Source organism: Somniosus microcephalus, chromosome 23 (genome assembly GCF_052327205.1).
Source record: "Somniosus microcephalus isolate GS21.2 chromosome 23, FLI_Smic_1.0, whole genome shotgun sequence".
NCBI classification, from domain to species: Eukaryota; Metazoa; Chordata; class Chondrichthyes; order Squaliformes; family Somniosidae; genus Somniosus; species Somniosus microcephalus.
In genome coordinates, this window is record NC_141009.1 from 22,574,214 (window position 1) to 22,591,509 (window position 17,296).

The 17,296-nt window shown below is 44.3% G+C and overlaps 2 protein-coding genes across 7 annotated transcripts in view; one reads left to right on the top strand and one right to left on the bottom strand.

The window, feature by feature from the left end:
* Positions 1-17,296, bottom strand: part of ralgps1 (Ral GEF with PH domain and SH3 binding motif 1) — a 905,396-nt gene that overhangs the window by 433,167 nt on the left and 454,933 nt on the right. The window lies entirely within an intron of this gene.
* angptl2b (angiopoietin-like 2b) overlaps positions 1-17,296 on the top strand; it is a 64,762-nt gene that overhangs the window by 4,311 nt on the left and 43,155 nt on the right. The window contains 1 exon segment of the mRNA XM_085965592.1: positions 9,456-10,266. Coding sequence (XP_085821718.1) covers positions 9,480-10,266 — 787 coding nt within the window. The 5' untranslated portion in view covers positions 9,456-9,479.

Consider the following 17,296-nt stretch of genomic DNA (forward strand, 5'->3'; position numbering starts at 1 on the left):
GCATTAAACCAGAAGACGACTGAATTTAAAATGGACAAAACATTACCAGGTAGCAAGTCCTTTCCAGGAAATCTCAATGCCAGCCATTGCCGCATTGTGCTTTCTTTCAAAGAGAAAAGAAACAGTTTATTGTTCACTAATTACATTTCCCTTGGCATTATGAATGTTCATAAAACACAGCAATGTTTCAATGGTTCACAAGAATAGGTTGCTAGGCAACTCCCCTGAATCTGCTAAACTTCATTAGGCATAAATTTAAAAAGAAAGTTTTAGAAAGAGCCGCTCCAAACCATCGAGAAGCGATACTCAAAGGGTTAGCCTCACATAAGGTAAACACATCTTCTCCTTCTCCTATTCTGGAATCAATAATGTTGTTGTCATACTGATGAAATAAAAGTGGCACAATGCAGATTTGAATGCTGTAGTAGTACAATCACAACATGCATTTATACAATAACAACGTCACAAAGGAGAAAAGCAGCAGTGGGAATGTTTGGAGAGATGAGTGAAACCCTGGTCCAACTCATCAGTTTTAATGGTTGGGAGAGAGGCAACAAGGCGGAGGGATTTAGGGAGCTGGTTCCAGACAGTAGGGCTGAGGCAGTTAAAGCTTCTGGCACCGAAGGTGGAACGGAGTGAGGAGGGGTTACAGGAGGACAGAGTCAGTGAAATGAAGAACATGGGTTAGGGGATAAGGCTGAAGGAGGTTAGTGGAATGAAGGACATAGGTTAGGGGATAAGGCTGGGTGAGCCCACAGAAAGATTTGTAGATGAGGCTGAGAACATCAATGTGCTGGAGGTAAGGAGTCAATGGAAAGAAAGAAAGACTTGCATTTATGTAGCGCCTTTCACAACCACCGGACGTCTCAAAGCACTCTACAGCCAATGAAGTACTTTTGAAGTGGAGTCACTGTTGTAATGTGGGAAACGCAGCAACCAATTTCTGCACAGCAAGCTCCCACAAACAGCAATGCGATAATGACCAGGCAATCTTTTTTTGTTATGTTTGTTGAGGGGTAAGTATTGGCCAGGACACCGGGGATAACTCCCCTGCTCTTCTTTGAAACAAGTGCCATGGGATCTTTTACGTCCACCTGAGCGCAGATGGGGCCTCGGTTTAACGTCTCATCCGAAAGACGACACCTCTGGCATTGGAGATCAATGGGTGATGGGCGAGAGAGAATTATGCAGAACAGGACACAGGCAGAAGGGTTTTGGGCAAACTGAAGTTTCTGGAGGTTGTAGCTTAGGAGGACGACATGAAAGGTTTGAGAAATCAAGTCTAGAGGTAGCAAGACTGTGGACAATGGTTCTGGCAGACAATTCTGTGATAGTAAAACTGATTTTGAGAGAGATATGTAGTTTAAGCTCAACTTTGGGTCAAACAGGGCACTGAGGTGATACACTTTCTGATGCAGCCTGAGTGACAATCAGTAGAGTGAGATGGAGCCAGTGGCCAGGATACAGAATTTTTGGAGGGCGCTGAATAAGGTGTCTTTTTCTTCCCAATATTCAATTGAAGGAGATTCATCCATTGAAGATTAGACAGGCAACAACACAGATGGAATTGACAGTGAGGGTGAAAAGGTAGAGCTGGGTGAGGTTAGTGTGACCGACCATGTCAAACATTGAACAGAGGTGAAGAAGCACAAAGAGCGATAATATGCCGTGCTCTCAGTCACATAGGATATCACTGCTGTCGTACTTGACCAAGGTCTTGGTGTTGTGAGCAGGGCAGAACCCGGATTGAAAGGAATCAGAGCCGTGAGAGAGGAGCACAGAGATGGTAGGCAACAAGGTGTTCAAGAACCTTGCAGAGGATGGGATGGGTAGAAATGGGTTAGTAATCTCCTGCTGATGAATCCAGCCTGGTTGTGCCGTGCTGCTGTTGGCACCATTTTAAGAAAGCAGAGAGGGGCAGGGGGTGGCTGACAGGCAGGTGAAGGGGGGCGGTGTGGGGCTGAAAGGCTCGAACCTAGAGCGACAACCAATAGACACTTGACAACTTCATGCCCCACATCTCTTACCTCTGAATTGGCTACATGCAATCGCTACTGAATTCGACGAAATCTGGAATTCTGTGGGCTGGCACCAGTAAAAGAAATGACCGTGAAAAGTTGCTGTATGGCAATAAAATCCCGACTGGTTTACTGATGTCCTTCAGGAAGGGTACTTGCCACCCCTACCTGTTCTGGCCTACAGGCGACTCCAGTCCCGCACTATGTGGTTGATTCTTAGTGCCCGCTGGGCAACAACTAATGGGCAATAAATGCTGCCTTGCCAACAACTCAACAAATTTTTAAAAACCACCGGTGCTGGCAAAAGAAAAGTTGGTTGTGTGAAGTACTGTAATGCTATTTTGTTAATTAAAATGATTGCGCTTTTGTCAACTAAATTAAAACTTCTCGCCAACACTCCTCCCTCAAATAGAAACACCAAAAAACCCCAAATAACCTGGCCATTCATCAATTTTCTGTTTGTGGGACCTTGACGTGTGTAAATGCACCTCCCAAATCCACGACCTCTACCACCTAGAAGGACAAAGGCAGCAGGCGCACGGGAACACCACCACCTCCAAGTTCCCCTCCAAGTCACACACCATCCTGAATTGGAAGTATATTGCCGATCCTTCATCGTCGCTGGGTCAAAATCCTGGAACACCCTCCCTAACAGCACTTTGGGAGTACCTTCACCACACGGACTGCAGCGGTTCAAGAAGGCGGCTCACCACCCCCTTCTCGAGGGCAATTAGGGATGGGCAATAAATGCTGGCCTTGCCAGCGACGCTCACATCCCCATGAATGAATAAAAAAAATTAGCTGCCACATTTGCTTACATAGGTCAGCCCTCTCAGGTGGATGTAAAAGATCCCATGGCCCGTGTCCTAGTCAATAATTATCCCTCAACCACATCACTAAAACATATCCTTAGGTCATTTATTGCATTGCTGTTTGTGGGACCCTGCTGTGTGCAAACTGGCTCTCATGTTTACTTACATTACAACATTGACTGCACGTCAAAAAGTACGTCATTGGCTGTGAAGTGCTTTGGGATGCCCTGAGGTCATGAAAGGCGCTATATAAATGTAATTGTGACCAGTTTGGAAAAATTACTCTTTATTTTCCTAACTTTTAAAGAAATAACAAAGATGGCACTACCACTAGAACAGGCTAAGGGTTACATTAATAGCTCCTTTAGATCAAAATGCATCAATGAAAAAACACTACCGTCACATTCTAGGGAATGTGGCTGGCTGACTGGGTGGCACATTGTCCCCTCGCCTCTGCATTGTGTGTGAGTCCTGTACTGATGGGATGACCATCTCCACTCTCTTCAAGGTGTCAAGATTCCAAATAAAAACAATTTGTGGATGTTATTAACGGAGACTGTTCAACATTGCCAACAACGCACCACAAACTGGCACTATTTTTTCATTCATACCGTTGACTGAAATTTTTGTGCTCCATAAGGTGAGGGATGCGAGGGCTGAGCACCTATTGCCGGCTTCAAGCACTGCAGGGGTAGAGGTAGAAGACACTTTTACCAGGCCCCAACATTGTCTTAGCACTAACCTCGGAAGAGCACATCTAACTGCAACTGTACCAATTTTTCCCCCATTTCTGACACAGGACACTTGTGTGGCTTTTGAGTAAGAATGCTATTTCAGTACCAATTGTGTCAAATTATGGGAACTTTTGTGCCATGGGTATTAGGTACTTGATTGAGACTGCCAGAGTCATTGCATGTAGAGAGGAGGCTTTCACTCAACAGTCTGGGCTGGTATCCAACCTAGATCCCAGTGGTGAAAGAAGAGAGTGGTAACCTGCTCTGCCTCACAGTCCTTACCCAATTGTGCTCTCACCCAGACAATTCACAAGATTGGGTGATAAAGGAGACAGAACAGAATGTACTGGTGCAGTAGGTGGTGCTCTTCAGAGATCAGGATGAGACACATTGGACTGGATTTTGCCAGCCCTGGGGAGGCAGGTTTGGAGGCGGGACTGCTGGAAAAATGGCAGAATCTGGGGGCGGGTGCCCATCCCGCCCCCAACCCACCTCCATCCCATCTTCCCAGGAGGCGGGTAGACGACCCGCGCCGGGTCCAGTCTCCTGGAAGCGGGAAGGGGATTACAGCCACTTAACTGCCTGTTAACAGGTAGTTAAGAGGATTATTCCCATTTTTCCACCAGAGGCGCCGGCTTCCCGACATCGGGAAACCCCGCCAGGGTCACCGAGGCAAGCAGTGGGTCTGAGGGGTGCAAAAGTGCGCTGTGGGAGTAAGTGATGGGTGCAAGTGTGGAGAATTATCTATGTGAGGTGAATGGAAAGTGATAGAAAATGTTTACTTACCTTTGTTTCTTCCTGCAGGCTTCAACAGTTGGGGATGCAGAGAGTCTCGCATCTCACCGGCAGAGATGACAGATGGCTGCTGCATTCTCCAATGCAACATTCATCTAATTTCTGCTCACAAAAGAGGTTTGCTGAGTCTTTAATACAAGAACTCATCAAACAACAGAGAATGTCAGTGTTTGACAGCTTCGCAGAGCTGTCAAACGATGACAATTTCTCGGTCAAAAATTTTTGACAGATGAAACGTCATACACTGGCGTTCTCTGTAACCGGCTTCCCCTTAATTGGTCCGCTAGACAGGCTGAACAAGGTCAATCAAGGGAAAATAGCGTGGGTTGGCCACAAGTCAATGGAGGCGGGACTAAAACCCGACAAGTGGGAGTCCCGCCTCCAAAAGCTCCCCATTGACAAAATCCAGCCCATTGTTAGGGAAGAGCAGAGGGAACCTCTGTCTACACCTCACCATTCTGTATTTGGCCCAGGCATACTTGATGCTGACACTGGGCAACAACAACAGTAGAGCACAGCTTTCACCAGCACCAACATCCACCCCCTCACCGTGAACAAAAACAGGACACTCAAAAAAAAACAAAAAAAAAATTAGAATTAAAATCTAGTTTAAAAAGGGAACTTTGGTTGTCTCCATTTCCCACGACAGCACTGTATGCAAATTCTGTATGTGCTAAACCGAAAAATATTAGTTACAAAATGCAGACACAAACTAGCACCATTACAGGAGTAAAATCTTGCCCTGAATGTTTGAAGATTCACCTGCCAACAATGTATTTATAAGCTGTATTATAAGAGTCCATATATTGCATGCTACGTATTAACAAATCATTCCTAAGAAATTATTCATTGCAAAATACCACGCAATTGTTACCAAAAAAGTGTTTTTTTTGAGACAAGTGGTATTTCCCCTCATTAACTCTGAACGGGGGAAGGAAATTCCAACCGATATTTGGATTTCCATGGAACTTTGAAGAGCACTGTAAATGTTGACACGAGATTAAAGTCAATAAAGCAACAGGAGCACTGATTTAATTGATAGTAATTCTGCACTGTGCAAGACCGTGAAAAAATAAAATCACTTTCCAAATAAGCTAAAAGGCCACACTGATTGTGAAGATATAATTGTTTTGGGATTTAACAGTTTTAAGGCAACACAAAATATTCCCTTTGCCTATTCATTCCTTTTATAGGGATCAGTGGACTGGATCCCTGGGTTCAATCTCATTCATATTAATGTCATGACAGTCTCCTCTCTATCCTGAGACCTTGACACCCAGGAGAGAGAAGTGCCATGTCATTACTATTGGCTATCTTCAAACCCACCCAGAGTTCAAAGGACAAAGCTGCCCAGATGCCAACCAAGTGCCCTTTAATACAACAATGCCTTCTCCATTGTATAGACTTCAAAGTCAAGCTGGGTGCTGCCTATCCTTAATAAATGCTTTAAGCAGAAAGGGAATGGCAGGTCCAGGAGTTCTGATGGAATGTTGCGGTTTTTCTTTTAAGGTTGCTAACTATAAAAACCTCTACTGACTCAATTGAACAAAAACTTTATAGTTTTCCTTAAAATTTTCAAATCTGAAAGATTTGCATACAAAACGGTAGATACACATGTGCAGATGCACTCGGTTTAGCATGGGTGAGGGAGAATGCCAGAATGTAAAATTCCAATATCACAGCAGTAGGCACGTGGTGTAACTGGGTTTTTGTTTGCTTTTCGCAAAAAAAAAAGCAACTGTACGTGAAGTCTACTAAAAAAAAACTTGTATTGGCTCAGTTCAGCTGATCCCTCCCAAGATTGGTTGGACTCCGACTCAAGATCACGGCCATCTTCAATCCAGCAAATGCTGCAGAATGCAGCAAGAACTCAGTGCAAGACCTACATTACCCTTTCCACAAACATTCCCATTGTCACTTCCATTAAAAACCGCTCCACTCTTCCTTCCAAAAGTTCATGTGCCCCCGAGATCATATTTTTCCATGAGCAGGTGCTCTGTCCGCAATATGATCGCTCATACGTTCCCAGAAGCTCATTCAAAGAATGGAATTCTCACCAGAACAGTGTAAAGCATTTTTGGGGTCTGGGATTTATTAAGCTTTCCACTTTTTATAAACAGAGTTGTGTCAAATGGCAGTGAGAGAGGAGTTACACTCACGCGCACTGTTCTTTACAACAGACACCCCTCAGAGACAATCACTGCCAAAAAAACACGCTTTTAATGGACTATTCCAAAAGCAAGCAGAAAGACACAGATATATTTTTAAATATAGGCTCTTTTTCCTGAAGCAAGTTTGGGATTTTTCCACCACTCCAAGCTAATTACAGCATCTTGCCCATGGATTTCTCCCTTGAACTAAATAGTACAGTTTCTGTACTCTCCGAGCAAATTAGTTGCTTGCTGAGTTTATAAACCAATCACGAAGCAGCTCCTTAGCCAACAAAGTACAGCTTGAATTAAACATCTGGTTATGCTGATTTCTGTCATTCCCATCGTCTTTCACCCTCTGATACAAACATTTATCCCTTTGCTATTGCCGTTGAAATCTTCGCACAATATGGTGAAACCTCCGTTTAGCGGATCTTCAATATGGTGGGCAAACATCTCTAAAGACGTATGGAAGCAGAGGGATCGCCAACCAAATTTTGAACAAAAAAGCTGTGGAAATATTCTCTCTGTAACTACAAAGTGCTATTGCCATTGAGCTCTGGGGAGTTAACAGTGTGTAAATATGAGACACAAGCACATGCAGCGACAGATTCAGAACCATTAACAAAAGGTTAGGCATCAGCTCTCATATTCAGAGTAGCTCTTTTATAACCTTATGTAGAACTCTGTGCCCGGTTTGTTTGTCCACTCACGTTTTTCACCAATTGCATTTACCCTCTGTGCATGACTGAGTTCTAAAAGGTGACTGATGATTTAAAACAGTCAACCAATGTAAATCAAGAAAACAATGGAGTATTTAACCAATGATGTACATATCATAATTTCACAAAAATATCCTCTGGTGTACAGTACACTGAAAGAAGATATCCCAGGCCTGCAGCATTACATCTGAAGACAGCATGATGTGAATTTTGCAGATGAGTATCTGTACGAATATCGATGCGTTTTTACATTGTTCTTAATATAGAACAAAGACAGAGCAGGTAATTGTAGGCAGAATTGGTTTAAACTGTATGCTTGCAGGTCCTATCTTGCGATCACAACGACACTCCTGGGTAAAGTCGTAATTCAGGAAGAACAAAGATAGAAAGCAATGGTTGCCGAGAGAACATTGGAGAAGGGTGCTAAATTAATTTAGACAACTGAGCAGGATATTGATGAGGATGAGGCCCCGGCGGTGGTGCGTTCAGCAATCTGCTTGATGGCCTAAGGGTCACAAGGGGCTCAACAAAGTACGACACAGCTAGAGTTAAACCATGAGGTCAGGCAGCATCTGTGAAGAGAGAAACAGAGTTAACGTTTCAGGTCGATGACCTTTTGTCAGAAAGGTCATTGACCTGAAACGTTAACTCTGTTTCTCTCTTCACAGATGCTACCTGACCTGCTGAGTATCTCCAGCATTTTCTGTTTTTATTTCAGATTTCCAGCATCTGCAGTATTTTCTTTTTGTAAGAGTTAAACCATACCTTCTTTTTAAAATGGTATAAGAGGGTAAACAAAGCAAAACTTAGTTAGGAACTTTAGTTATTTTGAAAGCGAGGTACTGTGAACGGCCTGGTCAGGCAATCGCTCACGATTTCCAGGGTGTGCTGTACACACAAGTTTCTAGACATGGCATGTACTGCTCTGTTTGTAGTCTTAAGGTGAATATTTTGAAACAATAATGAATGAAGTTAATTGTCAGACATATTGCTGTCTGTAGCTTTCACAAATCTGTTGCTAAAAGAATAAGGATTATCCAACAGTATCCAATTCCACGGAAACCCAGCATAAGCTTGAGGAACAGCACCTCATCTTCCGATTAGGCACTTTACAGCCTTCCGGACTCAATATCGAGTTCAACAATTTCAGATCATAACCTCGGCCCCCATTACATTTTTATATATTTTTTATCCCCACCTTTGTTTTGTGCCCTTCCCCCTTTTTTTCTCTCCCACATGGCAGCTGTCTCTCATTCTGCCAGCGCATTTCACACCTAATCTAGAGCCGTCTTTTGTCTCTCCACTAGTCCTATCACCATCTCGTCTCGTTTTGAATACCTCTTAATGTCTCTTCACTTCTCTTTTGGTCTCTCATCCCCATTTCCCAGCCCCCAAACTGGTCTTTTAATCTGTTTCATTTCCTGTGTTTTTTCAGTCCCGACGAAGGGTTTCGACCTGAAACGTTGACTCTATTTCTCTCTCCACGGATGTTGCCTGGCCTGCTGAGTTTTTCCAGCATTTTCTGTTGTTATTTCGAGTATCCAATTCCAGTTTCATTGCAGTTACTATGCAAGTCCCTGTGAAGATGACGGAGGCCATATTTAGGAACAGCTGACTGTCAGCAACAGCCTGTTAATACCATCAGGCCCCAGACTGCAGGCAAACACTGACAGCTGTCCCACGTTAAATGTGGTTGGAAATTTGAATCAGGCTCCTCACCAGCTTGATGTGAATCTCTAGCTTTCCAGTCAGGAACTGTACCAAGAGCAAAACACTGAAGTTTGTATCTCTTTGTATAATGGAGATAAACACCGTCCTGCCTAAGCTGAACAGAGTTAAACTGCAAATTTACAACGAGCATGAATTGATACCTACAGCATAAACAGAACAAGTCTGTATTTGTATAAAAAAAGAGGTGGCCACAGCTGGGTCTGACTAATATTAATAGACATTGTGCAGCCTGTGTAAGTAACATTAAGCTGAGGACATATTTGTCTAGATTTGTAGACAGCGAAATTATATTTGGGTAAAGATAGTTTTCATCAAATGAAGGTATTTGTTAAATTTTATAAGACCAACAATGTAAAGGAACAATGACTGTGTAACACTGAATTACACAATTCTTTTGAAGAGTTTTCCTTTTATATTTTATTAATGTTCTCTTTTCCCCTATGCCATTTCAGAATTGATGCTAATAATCATCATTACTCTGTCTCCCTAACAGAGGATATACACCTATAGAAACACCATGAAGAAACTGACTCTTGTAATCTTGTTTACACTGGTTGAGCTCACAGTGAGTGTTGACAAAGTGGAGGAATTTCAGGCTGCCGAGGAAAATGATGAGCAGGAGTTCATCTACACGAACCGATACAAACGTGCCACAGTGTCGATGGAAAACAAGTGTTCGTATACCTTCATTGTGCCCCAGCAGAAGGTTACAGGCGCTATTTGTGTGAACTCCAAACCGGATACGGTACTAGAGAGCAGGGTCAATAAGCAGGAGCTGGAGGTGCTCAACAGTGAACTTCTGAAACAGAAGAGACAGATCGAGAGCTTGCAGCAGCTGGTTGAGGTAGATGGCGGGGTTGTTAATGAAGTGAAGCTTCTGCGGAAGGAGAGTAGGAACATGAACTCGCGAGTCACACAGCTGTACATGCAGCTCTTGCACGAGATCATTCGCAAGCGGGACAATGCGCTCGAAGTCTCCCAGCTTGAGAACAAGATTCTCAACCAGACGGCAGAGATGATGCAGCTTTCGAACCGCTACAGGGACCTCGAGCACAAGTACCAGCACTTGGCTTCACTGGCAAATAACCAGACCTACCTTATCGCACAGCTGGAGGCAAGGTGCCAGCTGTTGCCAGTTGCCAAGCCCATGCAGCCACCGCCACAGAAACGCAAAATCAACCTAATTACAACCAATGAGATCCAACGAGATCAGAACCATCAGGACAGACGCCAGCTGGCACTGAACCTACTGCCCACCATGCCAGCTGCTCCTTCTAACATGCCCCCCACAAATACACCATCTGGTAAGTGAACTGCAAAAACGCATTGTGGAGTTTATGTGGAGTGACTTTTAAAGATTGAATTTTGTGTGGAAGTACAGGTAACATGTCTCAGGAAAATGCAGACAAGTGTCAACAATGAAAAAACGTAGAACAGAACATAATTAGTTTAATAATGAACCACAGCTCAACTTTTATCAAAGCTTAAAGCTCGGACTGCACAAAACAGCATCTACACAAACCACCACTACACATGATAAAATAATCCCATTAATTCTGGTTAAATTACAAAAAAAGTAAAAGCTCAAGTGTTCCTTCCTCTTTTGGTGGGAGGGGCAATAAATATACCTCGTAGGGAGGGAGCCAATGTATACTTTGCTATTCAAGGTGGCTATCCGTATTTGGTTTTAACAATGTGTCCTGTCCTGTCTGCTCAGAGATCACCACAGCATGAAGCTAGTAATAGGAACAACAAGAGATGACATCACATTTCTGGCTGGCATTAGAAGCTTACCTTGGAATATGGAGCATTGATTCTGGACAAAGTAGGGATGGAGATTGGCAGACCAAAGTAACAATTTGTTAGCAGAAAATGAGCAACATTGCCCGAGACGTTTGGGCTCGAAACTGCATTTTTTTTTTGCGTTCAATCATTTGTTTATTCAGACAATGCTAGTAATAAAAAAAACATTCTAAATCTCTTGCCTCTAACACATTATTGGACATTTTTAGACTGGTGCTAAGACTGAACACAATTGAAGTCCTATGGCGCTCTGGACCATCCTAGACCATTTAGTAATGCAGGGTTGTCCAATGCTTTGGAGCTGGGAAATAAATACTTGTGCCAAAACCAGCCCCATACACAAGTAAGTCATTTCTCCATGTGTAAAAACACTACCAAAAAGTGGCACTACGCACTGAAAAATTGAGATGTCCCATACACACATTAGCTCATATTTTCCCCATACACACAAAATGCCGACTTCCCTGTATACAAAAAGGCAGGCTCTCGGTACACACCAGTGACCCCTCCTCCCATATGCAAAAATTCCGATCCCCTAAACATAGAAAACCACAGGCCCGCCTCCTCTTTTCCCCATCCTCACTCCCATCATTCCTCCCATCATTCCTTCTCTTCACCAAAGCTTGACAGGAAGTCTCAGCCCAAGTTCTTCAAGCTTCTCAAGCCAGACGGACTGATTGATGAAGTTAGACAAATCAGGGAGCGGACATTGAGTGTTTCAGGCCCATGAAACGTAAAGAGCTGCAGCTGATCATAAAATCATAGAAAGTTATAGCACGGAAGGAGGCCCATTTCGGCCCATCGTGTCCACGCCGGCCAACAAAGAGCTATCCAGCCTAATCCCACTTCCCAGGTCTTGGTCCGTAGTCCTGCAGGTTACAGCATCGCAAGTGCACATCCAAGTACTTCTTAAATGTGGTTAGGGTTTCTGTCTCTACCACCCTTTAGGGAGCGAGTTCCAGACCACCACAACCCTCGGTGAAGAAATTTCCCCTCAAATCCTCTCTAAACCTTCCACCAATTACTTTAAATCTGTGCCTCCTGGTTTTTGACACCTCTGCTAAGGGAAATAGGTCCTGTCTATCCACTTTATCTATGCCACTCATAATTTTATATACTCCTCAATCAGGTCTCCCCTCAGTCTCCTCTGTTCCAAGGAAAACAAACCCAGTCAATCCAGTCTTTCCTCATAGCTAAGATTCTCTACTCCCGGCAACATCCTTATAAATCTCCTCTGTACCCTCTCTAGTGCAATCACATCTTTCCTGTAATGTGGTGACCAGAACTGCACGCAGTACTCTAGCTGAGGCCTAACTAGTGTTTTATACAGTTGAAGCATAACCCCCCTGCTCTTGTATTCTATGCCACGGCTAATAAAGGCAAGCATTCCATATGCCTTCTTAACCACCTTATCTGATGCACATGCTGTCCCTGCATCATTTTATACCAAGCTCCGAAAGGCAATTTCAAGTGCAGTTAGTTTCTGCTCCCAGTGAAACGAACAATAGTTGAAACTGACTTTGCGCGCTTACTACGAGAAGAAGCGTGGGCCGACTAAAACGAGGTCAGCCTCCTGTAGAACACTGCTGCTACAGTGAAGATTCATTCACTTATTTATTCTGAAATTCATTGCCATGAAAAAATGTGTTCTTGGGGTACTTTTCAATAAAATATAATTCATACTTTATTGTGGATTTTTTTATACTTCACTCGAGATTTTTTTCCTACAACTTTATAGATTGGGTTGGTTTCAAACCTAGCATGGATTTCCAATGGAAAAAAAAACACACAAATTAAAATGTAATATATTTTTTATGTGTTTAAGTTGGAGTCTTGGCCAACATTTCTCCCTCAGCCAAGACTACCAAAGATTAACTGGTTATTCATTTTTATGCTGTCTGCGGGATCCTGGGAAGTACATAAATGACACAAAACTCACTGCTATGGCCGCCATCTGCCCAGTTTCAGGCTATTTTCTTTTAATGGGCTGACTGTCTTTTTTTTTTTAAATGCGGACTTGGGTCGTGCTCTTGGGGATGCTGCCAGAGAGGAGGAGGATTCTACATCTCTAGTGTAGAATAATTTCAGTCCCAACTCCATGGTCTATTTGCTTTCAGGTGTCTGGGATGGAGTTTGTCCAGGAGTTGGCAAGGGGGACCCAGGGGTTAATCACCCACTCAGGAGCTTGACAAGCAATTCCACTCTGTAAAGAGACAGGGAAGATGCAGCTCCAACCTTTTGGGGGAAGTGATCTGGGGAGAGCTGGAAGTGGCGGGGATTCCACAGTGTAACTTCTCCTCTTCTTCTCAGGCAGTCCCTCGGAACCGAGGATGACTTGCTTCCACATTAAAAATTAGTTTGCAGGTGACTGATGAGTCCAATGCGGGACCTATAGTCTCGGTCACAGGTGGGGCAGACAGTGGTTGAAGGGGCGGGTGGGTGGGGTGCTTGGGTTGACGTGCGCGCCTTGCGCTGCCTGCACTTGGCTTCCGCTTGCTCCCGGCGAAGAGACTCGAGGTGTTCGGCGCCTTCCCGGATGCTTCTCCTCCACTTTGTGCGGTCTTGGGCCAGGGATTCCCAGGTGTCGGTGGGGATGTAACACTTTTTCAAGGAGGTTTTGAGGGTGTCCTTGAAGCATTTCCTCTGCCCACCTGGGGCTCTCTTGCCGTGCCGGAGCTCCGAGTAGAGCACTTGTTTTGGGAGTCTCGTATCGGGCATGCAGACAATGTGAGCCGTCCATCGGAGCTGATTGAGCGTGGTCAAAGCTTCGATGTTGGGGATGTTGGCCTGAGCAAGAACACTGACATTGGTGCACCTATCCTGCCAATGGATTTGCAGGATCTTGCGGAGGCAGCGTTGGTGGTACCTCTCCAGTGCTTTGAGGTGCCTGCTGTACATGGTCCATTTCTCTGAGGCATACAGCAGGGCGGGTATCACTGCTGCTCTGTAGACCATCAGCTTGGTGCCGGGTTTGAGGTCCTGGTCTTCAAACACTCTCTTCCTCAGGCGACCGAAGGCTGCACTGGCACACTGAAGGCGGCGTTGGACTTCGTCGTCGACGTCTGCCCTTGTTGACAGTAGGCTCCCGAGGTAACATACCAGCGCACTCAGGACTTTCAAACAGGGAAGCAATTCATTTGTTAACACATGACAGCTAAATGGCCCCCAGAGTATTAGAGCTAATCAGTGGCCTTCTTTCCTCTTCTCCAGTAACATATTTAACTGACTCAATCTAAAAGTATTTCAACAAGCAAATCCACTCCCTGCTCTGCAGTACAGCAACGGTGACGCTTTGGCTGGAGGGCTTTGGCCAAGATGCTGTTTTACGGGGTGGGTGAAACAGCTAATAAAACACATCAAGCCCATAGGCTATAGAGTCATAGAGTTATACAGCACAGAAAGAGGCCCTTCGGCCCATCGTGTCCGCGCTGGCCATCAAGCCCTGTCTATTCTAATCCCATTTTCCAGCACTTGGTCCGTAGCCTTGTATGCTATGGCGTTTCAAGTGCTCATCTAAATGCTTCTTGAATGTTGTGAGGGTTCCTGCCTCTACCACCCTTTCAGGCAGCGAGTTCCAGATTCCAACCACCCTCTGGGTGAAAAAGTTTTTCCTCAAATCCCCCCTAAACCTCCTGCCCCTTACCTTGAAACTATGCGCCCTGGTTATTGGCCCTCGCCTCTAGCCCATGCCCCACCCCATCCGCTATTTGGGCTCAGTTAAAGGTGGCACTGCAGCTCAAAATAATTAAACACCAGGAAAGCAAAATCCTTCACAATCTCCATTGGGAATCCGTTTTTTTTTTGAAGCTATTCCAAACATATTTTTGAGGAGCCAGTCATGGCTCAGTGACAGCACTCCTTTTTTGCTAAACCAATGCAAAATTGACGTGTTTTGGAAAAGATCAAATCAGCATTACCTTCACACAATACACGCAGTGCATAAACTGTAATATGCATTGAATACTCAAATGGAGTCAAAAGGCGATGGTGTTTATTTATGACTCGTGTATATTGAACCTCGGTAGTTCTGTTTTGCAGCAGGACAGCAAGTGAGCCGATAAGGTTTACAAGTGGAGTTATAAATGAGCAAATATGCATGCACTGCACTCCCTTTTATTTTCACACCATCACTTGCCTTTTTTTTCCTTAGTGAGTGGTCAGACGTTTAAACAGAAACTAATCAAATGCGTGACAAAGACAGTGAGCTGTGCCCGGGAAGAAATGCAAGCGGTCAGTGATTGCTTATCTGCAATAGGAAGGGAGGAAGGAACTGATCATCCTAAAAGCTTGGCAGAAGCATTAACTGAGTGCCAAGGTTCAAATGGAATGGAAGGCTGCCTACATAACTTGGAGCATTAAACCAAAAGAGTACACAAGGGTGCTAGTTTCAGAAGACAGTAGGAGCTGTTTGCTTAAAGTCTTTCGGGTGAGACGTTAAACAGAGGCCCCGTCTGCTCTCTCAGGTGGACGTAAAAGATCCCATGGCACTATTTCGAAGAGGAGCAGGGGAGTTATCCCCGGTGTCCTGGCCAATAATTTATCCCTCAATCAACACCACTAAAAAAGATTATCTGGTCATTATCACATTGCTATTTGTGGAAGCTTGCTGTGCGCAAATTGGCTGTAGCGTTTCCTGCATTACAACAGTGACTACACTTCAAAAAGTACTTCATTGGCTGTAAAGCGCTCCGGGACGTCCTGAGGTTGCGAAGGGCGCTATATAAATGAAAGTCTTTCTTTAACAGCAGATCACAACCTAACTGAAGTACTGTCTCAAATAGCCTCACATTGTTTCGAATGGTAGACGTGTATACAGGTATTACAGAAGCTAAGCAATCTATCATGTCCAAGCTACTGGAATTAAATTAAACCAAAATGCTAATCTGATGGCAAATGTGAGCTACCCATTTTGTTAAATATAAAACGTACATATTTAATCAAATAATTTCTAGCTTGTTTTTACGGTAAGTAGACTGAGGGGAGGTTGTGCTTGTAAAGAATTAAATGTTTTCATAGTTACGCCAAGTGAAAGTAAATCTGTCAATATCCCATCCCTCTGTCTTCAATGTCTTTAGTCAACATCACCCAAACGCTTGGTGCTACACTTTCATCTTCCATAAATTGGTCTTGGCCTTCGAATGAACTTAGAACTTAAAATAACAAAATCATCTGCAACCTCCCCTACAATTTCACCAGTCATCTCACTTTCCTTTTTGGGCACTCCCACTCTGCCTGTAGCATCTTTTCTGGGCTGCTCACGCTGCCCTGGCGTCTACTGCTTTATCCAGTGAACTTCGCCGGCCTTCCCAGGTAGCTCACTTGGAAGCAATAGGGGAGGAAGGGGAGAAAAAAAAATCAGAAAAGATTTGAAAAATTAGGATAAGTGGGGGGGGGGGGGGGGGGCAGGAAATAGAATTTACAAAAGTGTTTTCTTTAAATAAAGCGCACAGAATAAAAATATTTAAAATATCCACAGAGAAAAGGTGAAACAGAATGAAGAGTAATGGAAAAAAAACCCAGATAAAACAGCATAGGGTGTGTGTGTGTGTGTGTGTGTGTGTGTGTGTGTGTGTGTGTGTGTGTGTGGCGGGCGGGGAACAAATCGCTGACTGACGTCAAACACGCAAGTCCCCAGCACTTCGGGTGAACAAGTTATGACGGCCCTGACACAAGTGTGTGCCCAATATTTTACATCTTTACTGCAAATGGAAGCACTTGCTTTCAATTAAAATAAACCTGGCAAACGGACATGCGTCTCTAACTTGTTTGTTTTTCTTTTCCTTTCTAAGCATAACTGATGACCGCGCATACGCCATGGGGTAGAACTCTCTCCTGGGCGGTGGCACACCACGGGTGGGATCGCACTGGCCGCCCGCTATACGTCCTGCCCAATATTCGACTCCATCGAAGTCAATGGGACTGAATATCAGGGAGGGGCATATAACGGGCGGCCCGTGCAATCCCGTCTGTCTTACATTGCCGCCCGGGATGAATTTCTACCCCTTAGAGTCTGAAGTCTAAGGCACATTGTTGAAACAACTATAAAACAGCATCCAATAATTGCAATTCATAGAATTTGCAATGCTGGGCTCCCCCTACATCACTTTAACATAGAACCCGTCTTTCGGATGAGACATTAAACCGAGGCCCCCGTCTGCTCTCTCAGGTGGATGTAAAAAGATCCCAAGAAGAGCAGGGGAATTAGGTGTCTGGCCAATATTTATCCCTCAATCATCATCGCTACAAAAAAAAAAGATTATCTGGCCATTATCACATTGCTGTTTGTGGGAGCTTGCTGTGCGCACACTGGCTGCCCCGTTTCCCACATTACAACAGTGACTACACTCCAAAAAGTACTTCATTGGCTGTAAAGCGCTGCGAGACATGGATGGGTGGTTGTGAATGGCGCTATATAAATGCACGTCTTTCTTTTTTTCTTTAACCCAAGTTGTAAGTAGAAGAGCACCTCCTACTGCACAAATGTGATGCTGCTGTGGCAAAACCACTAAGAGACTCTTACAGTGACTTTAC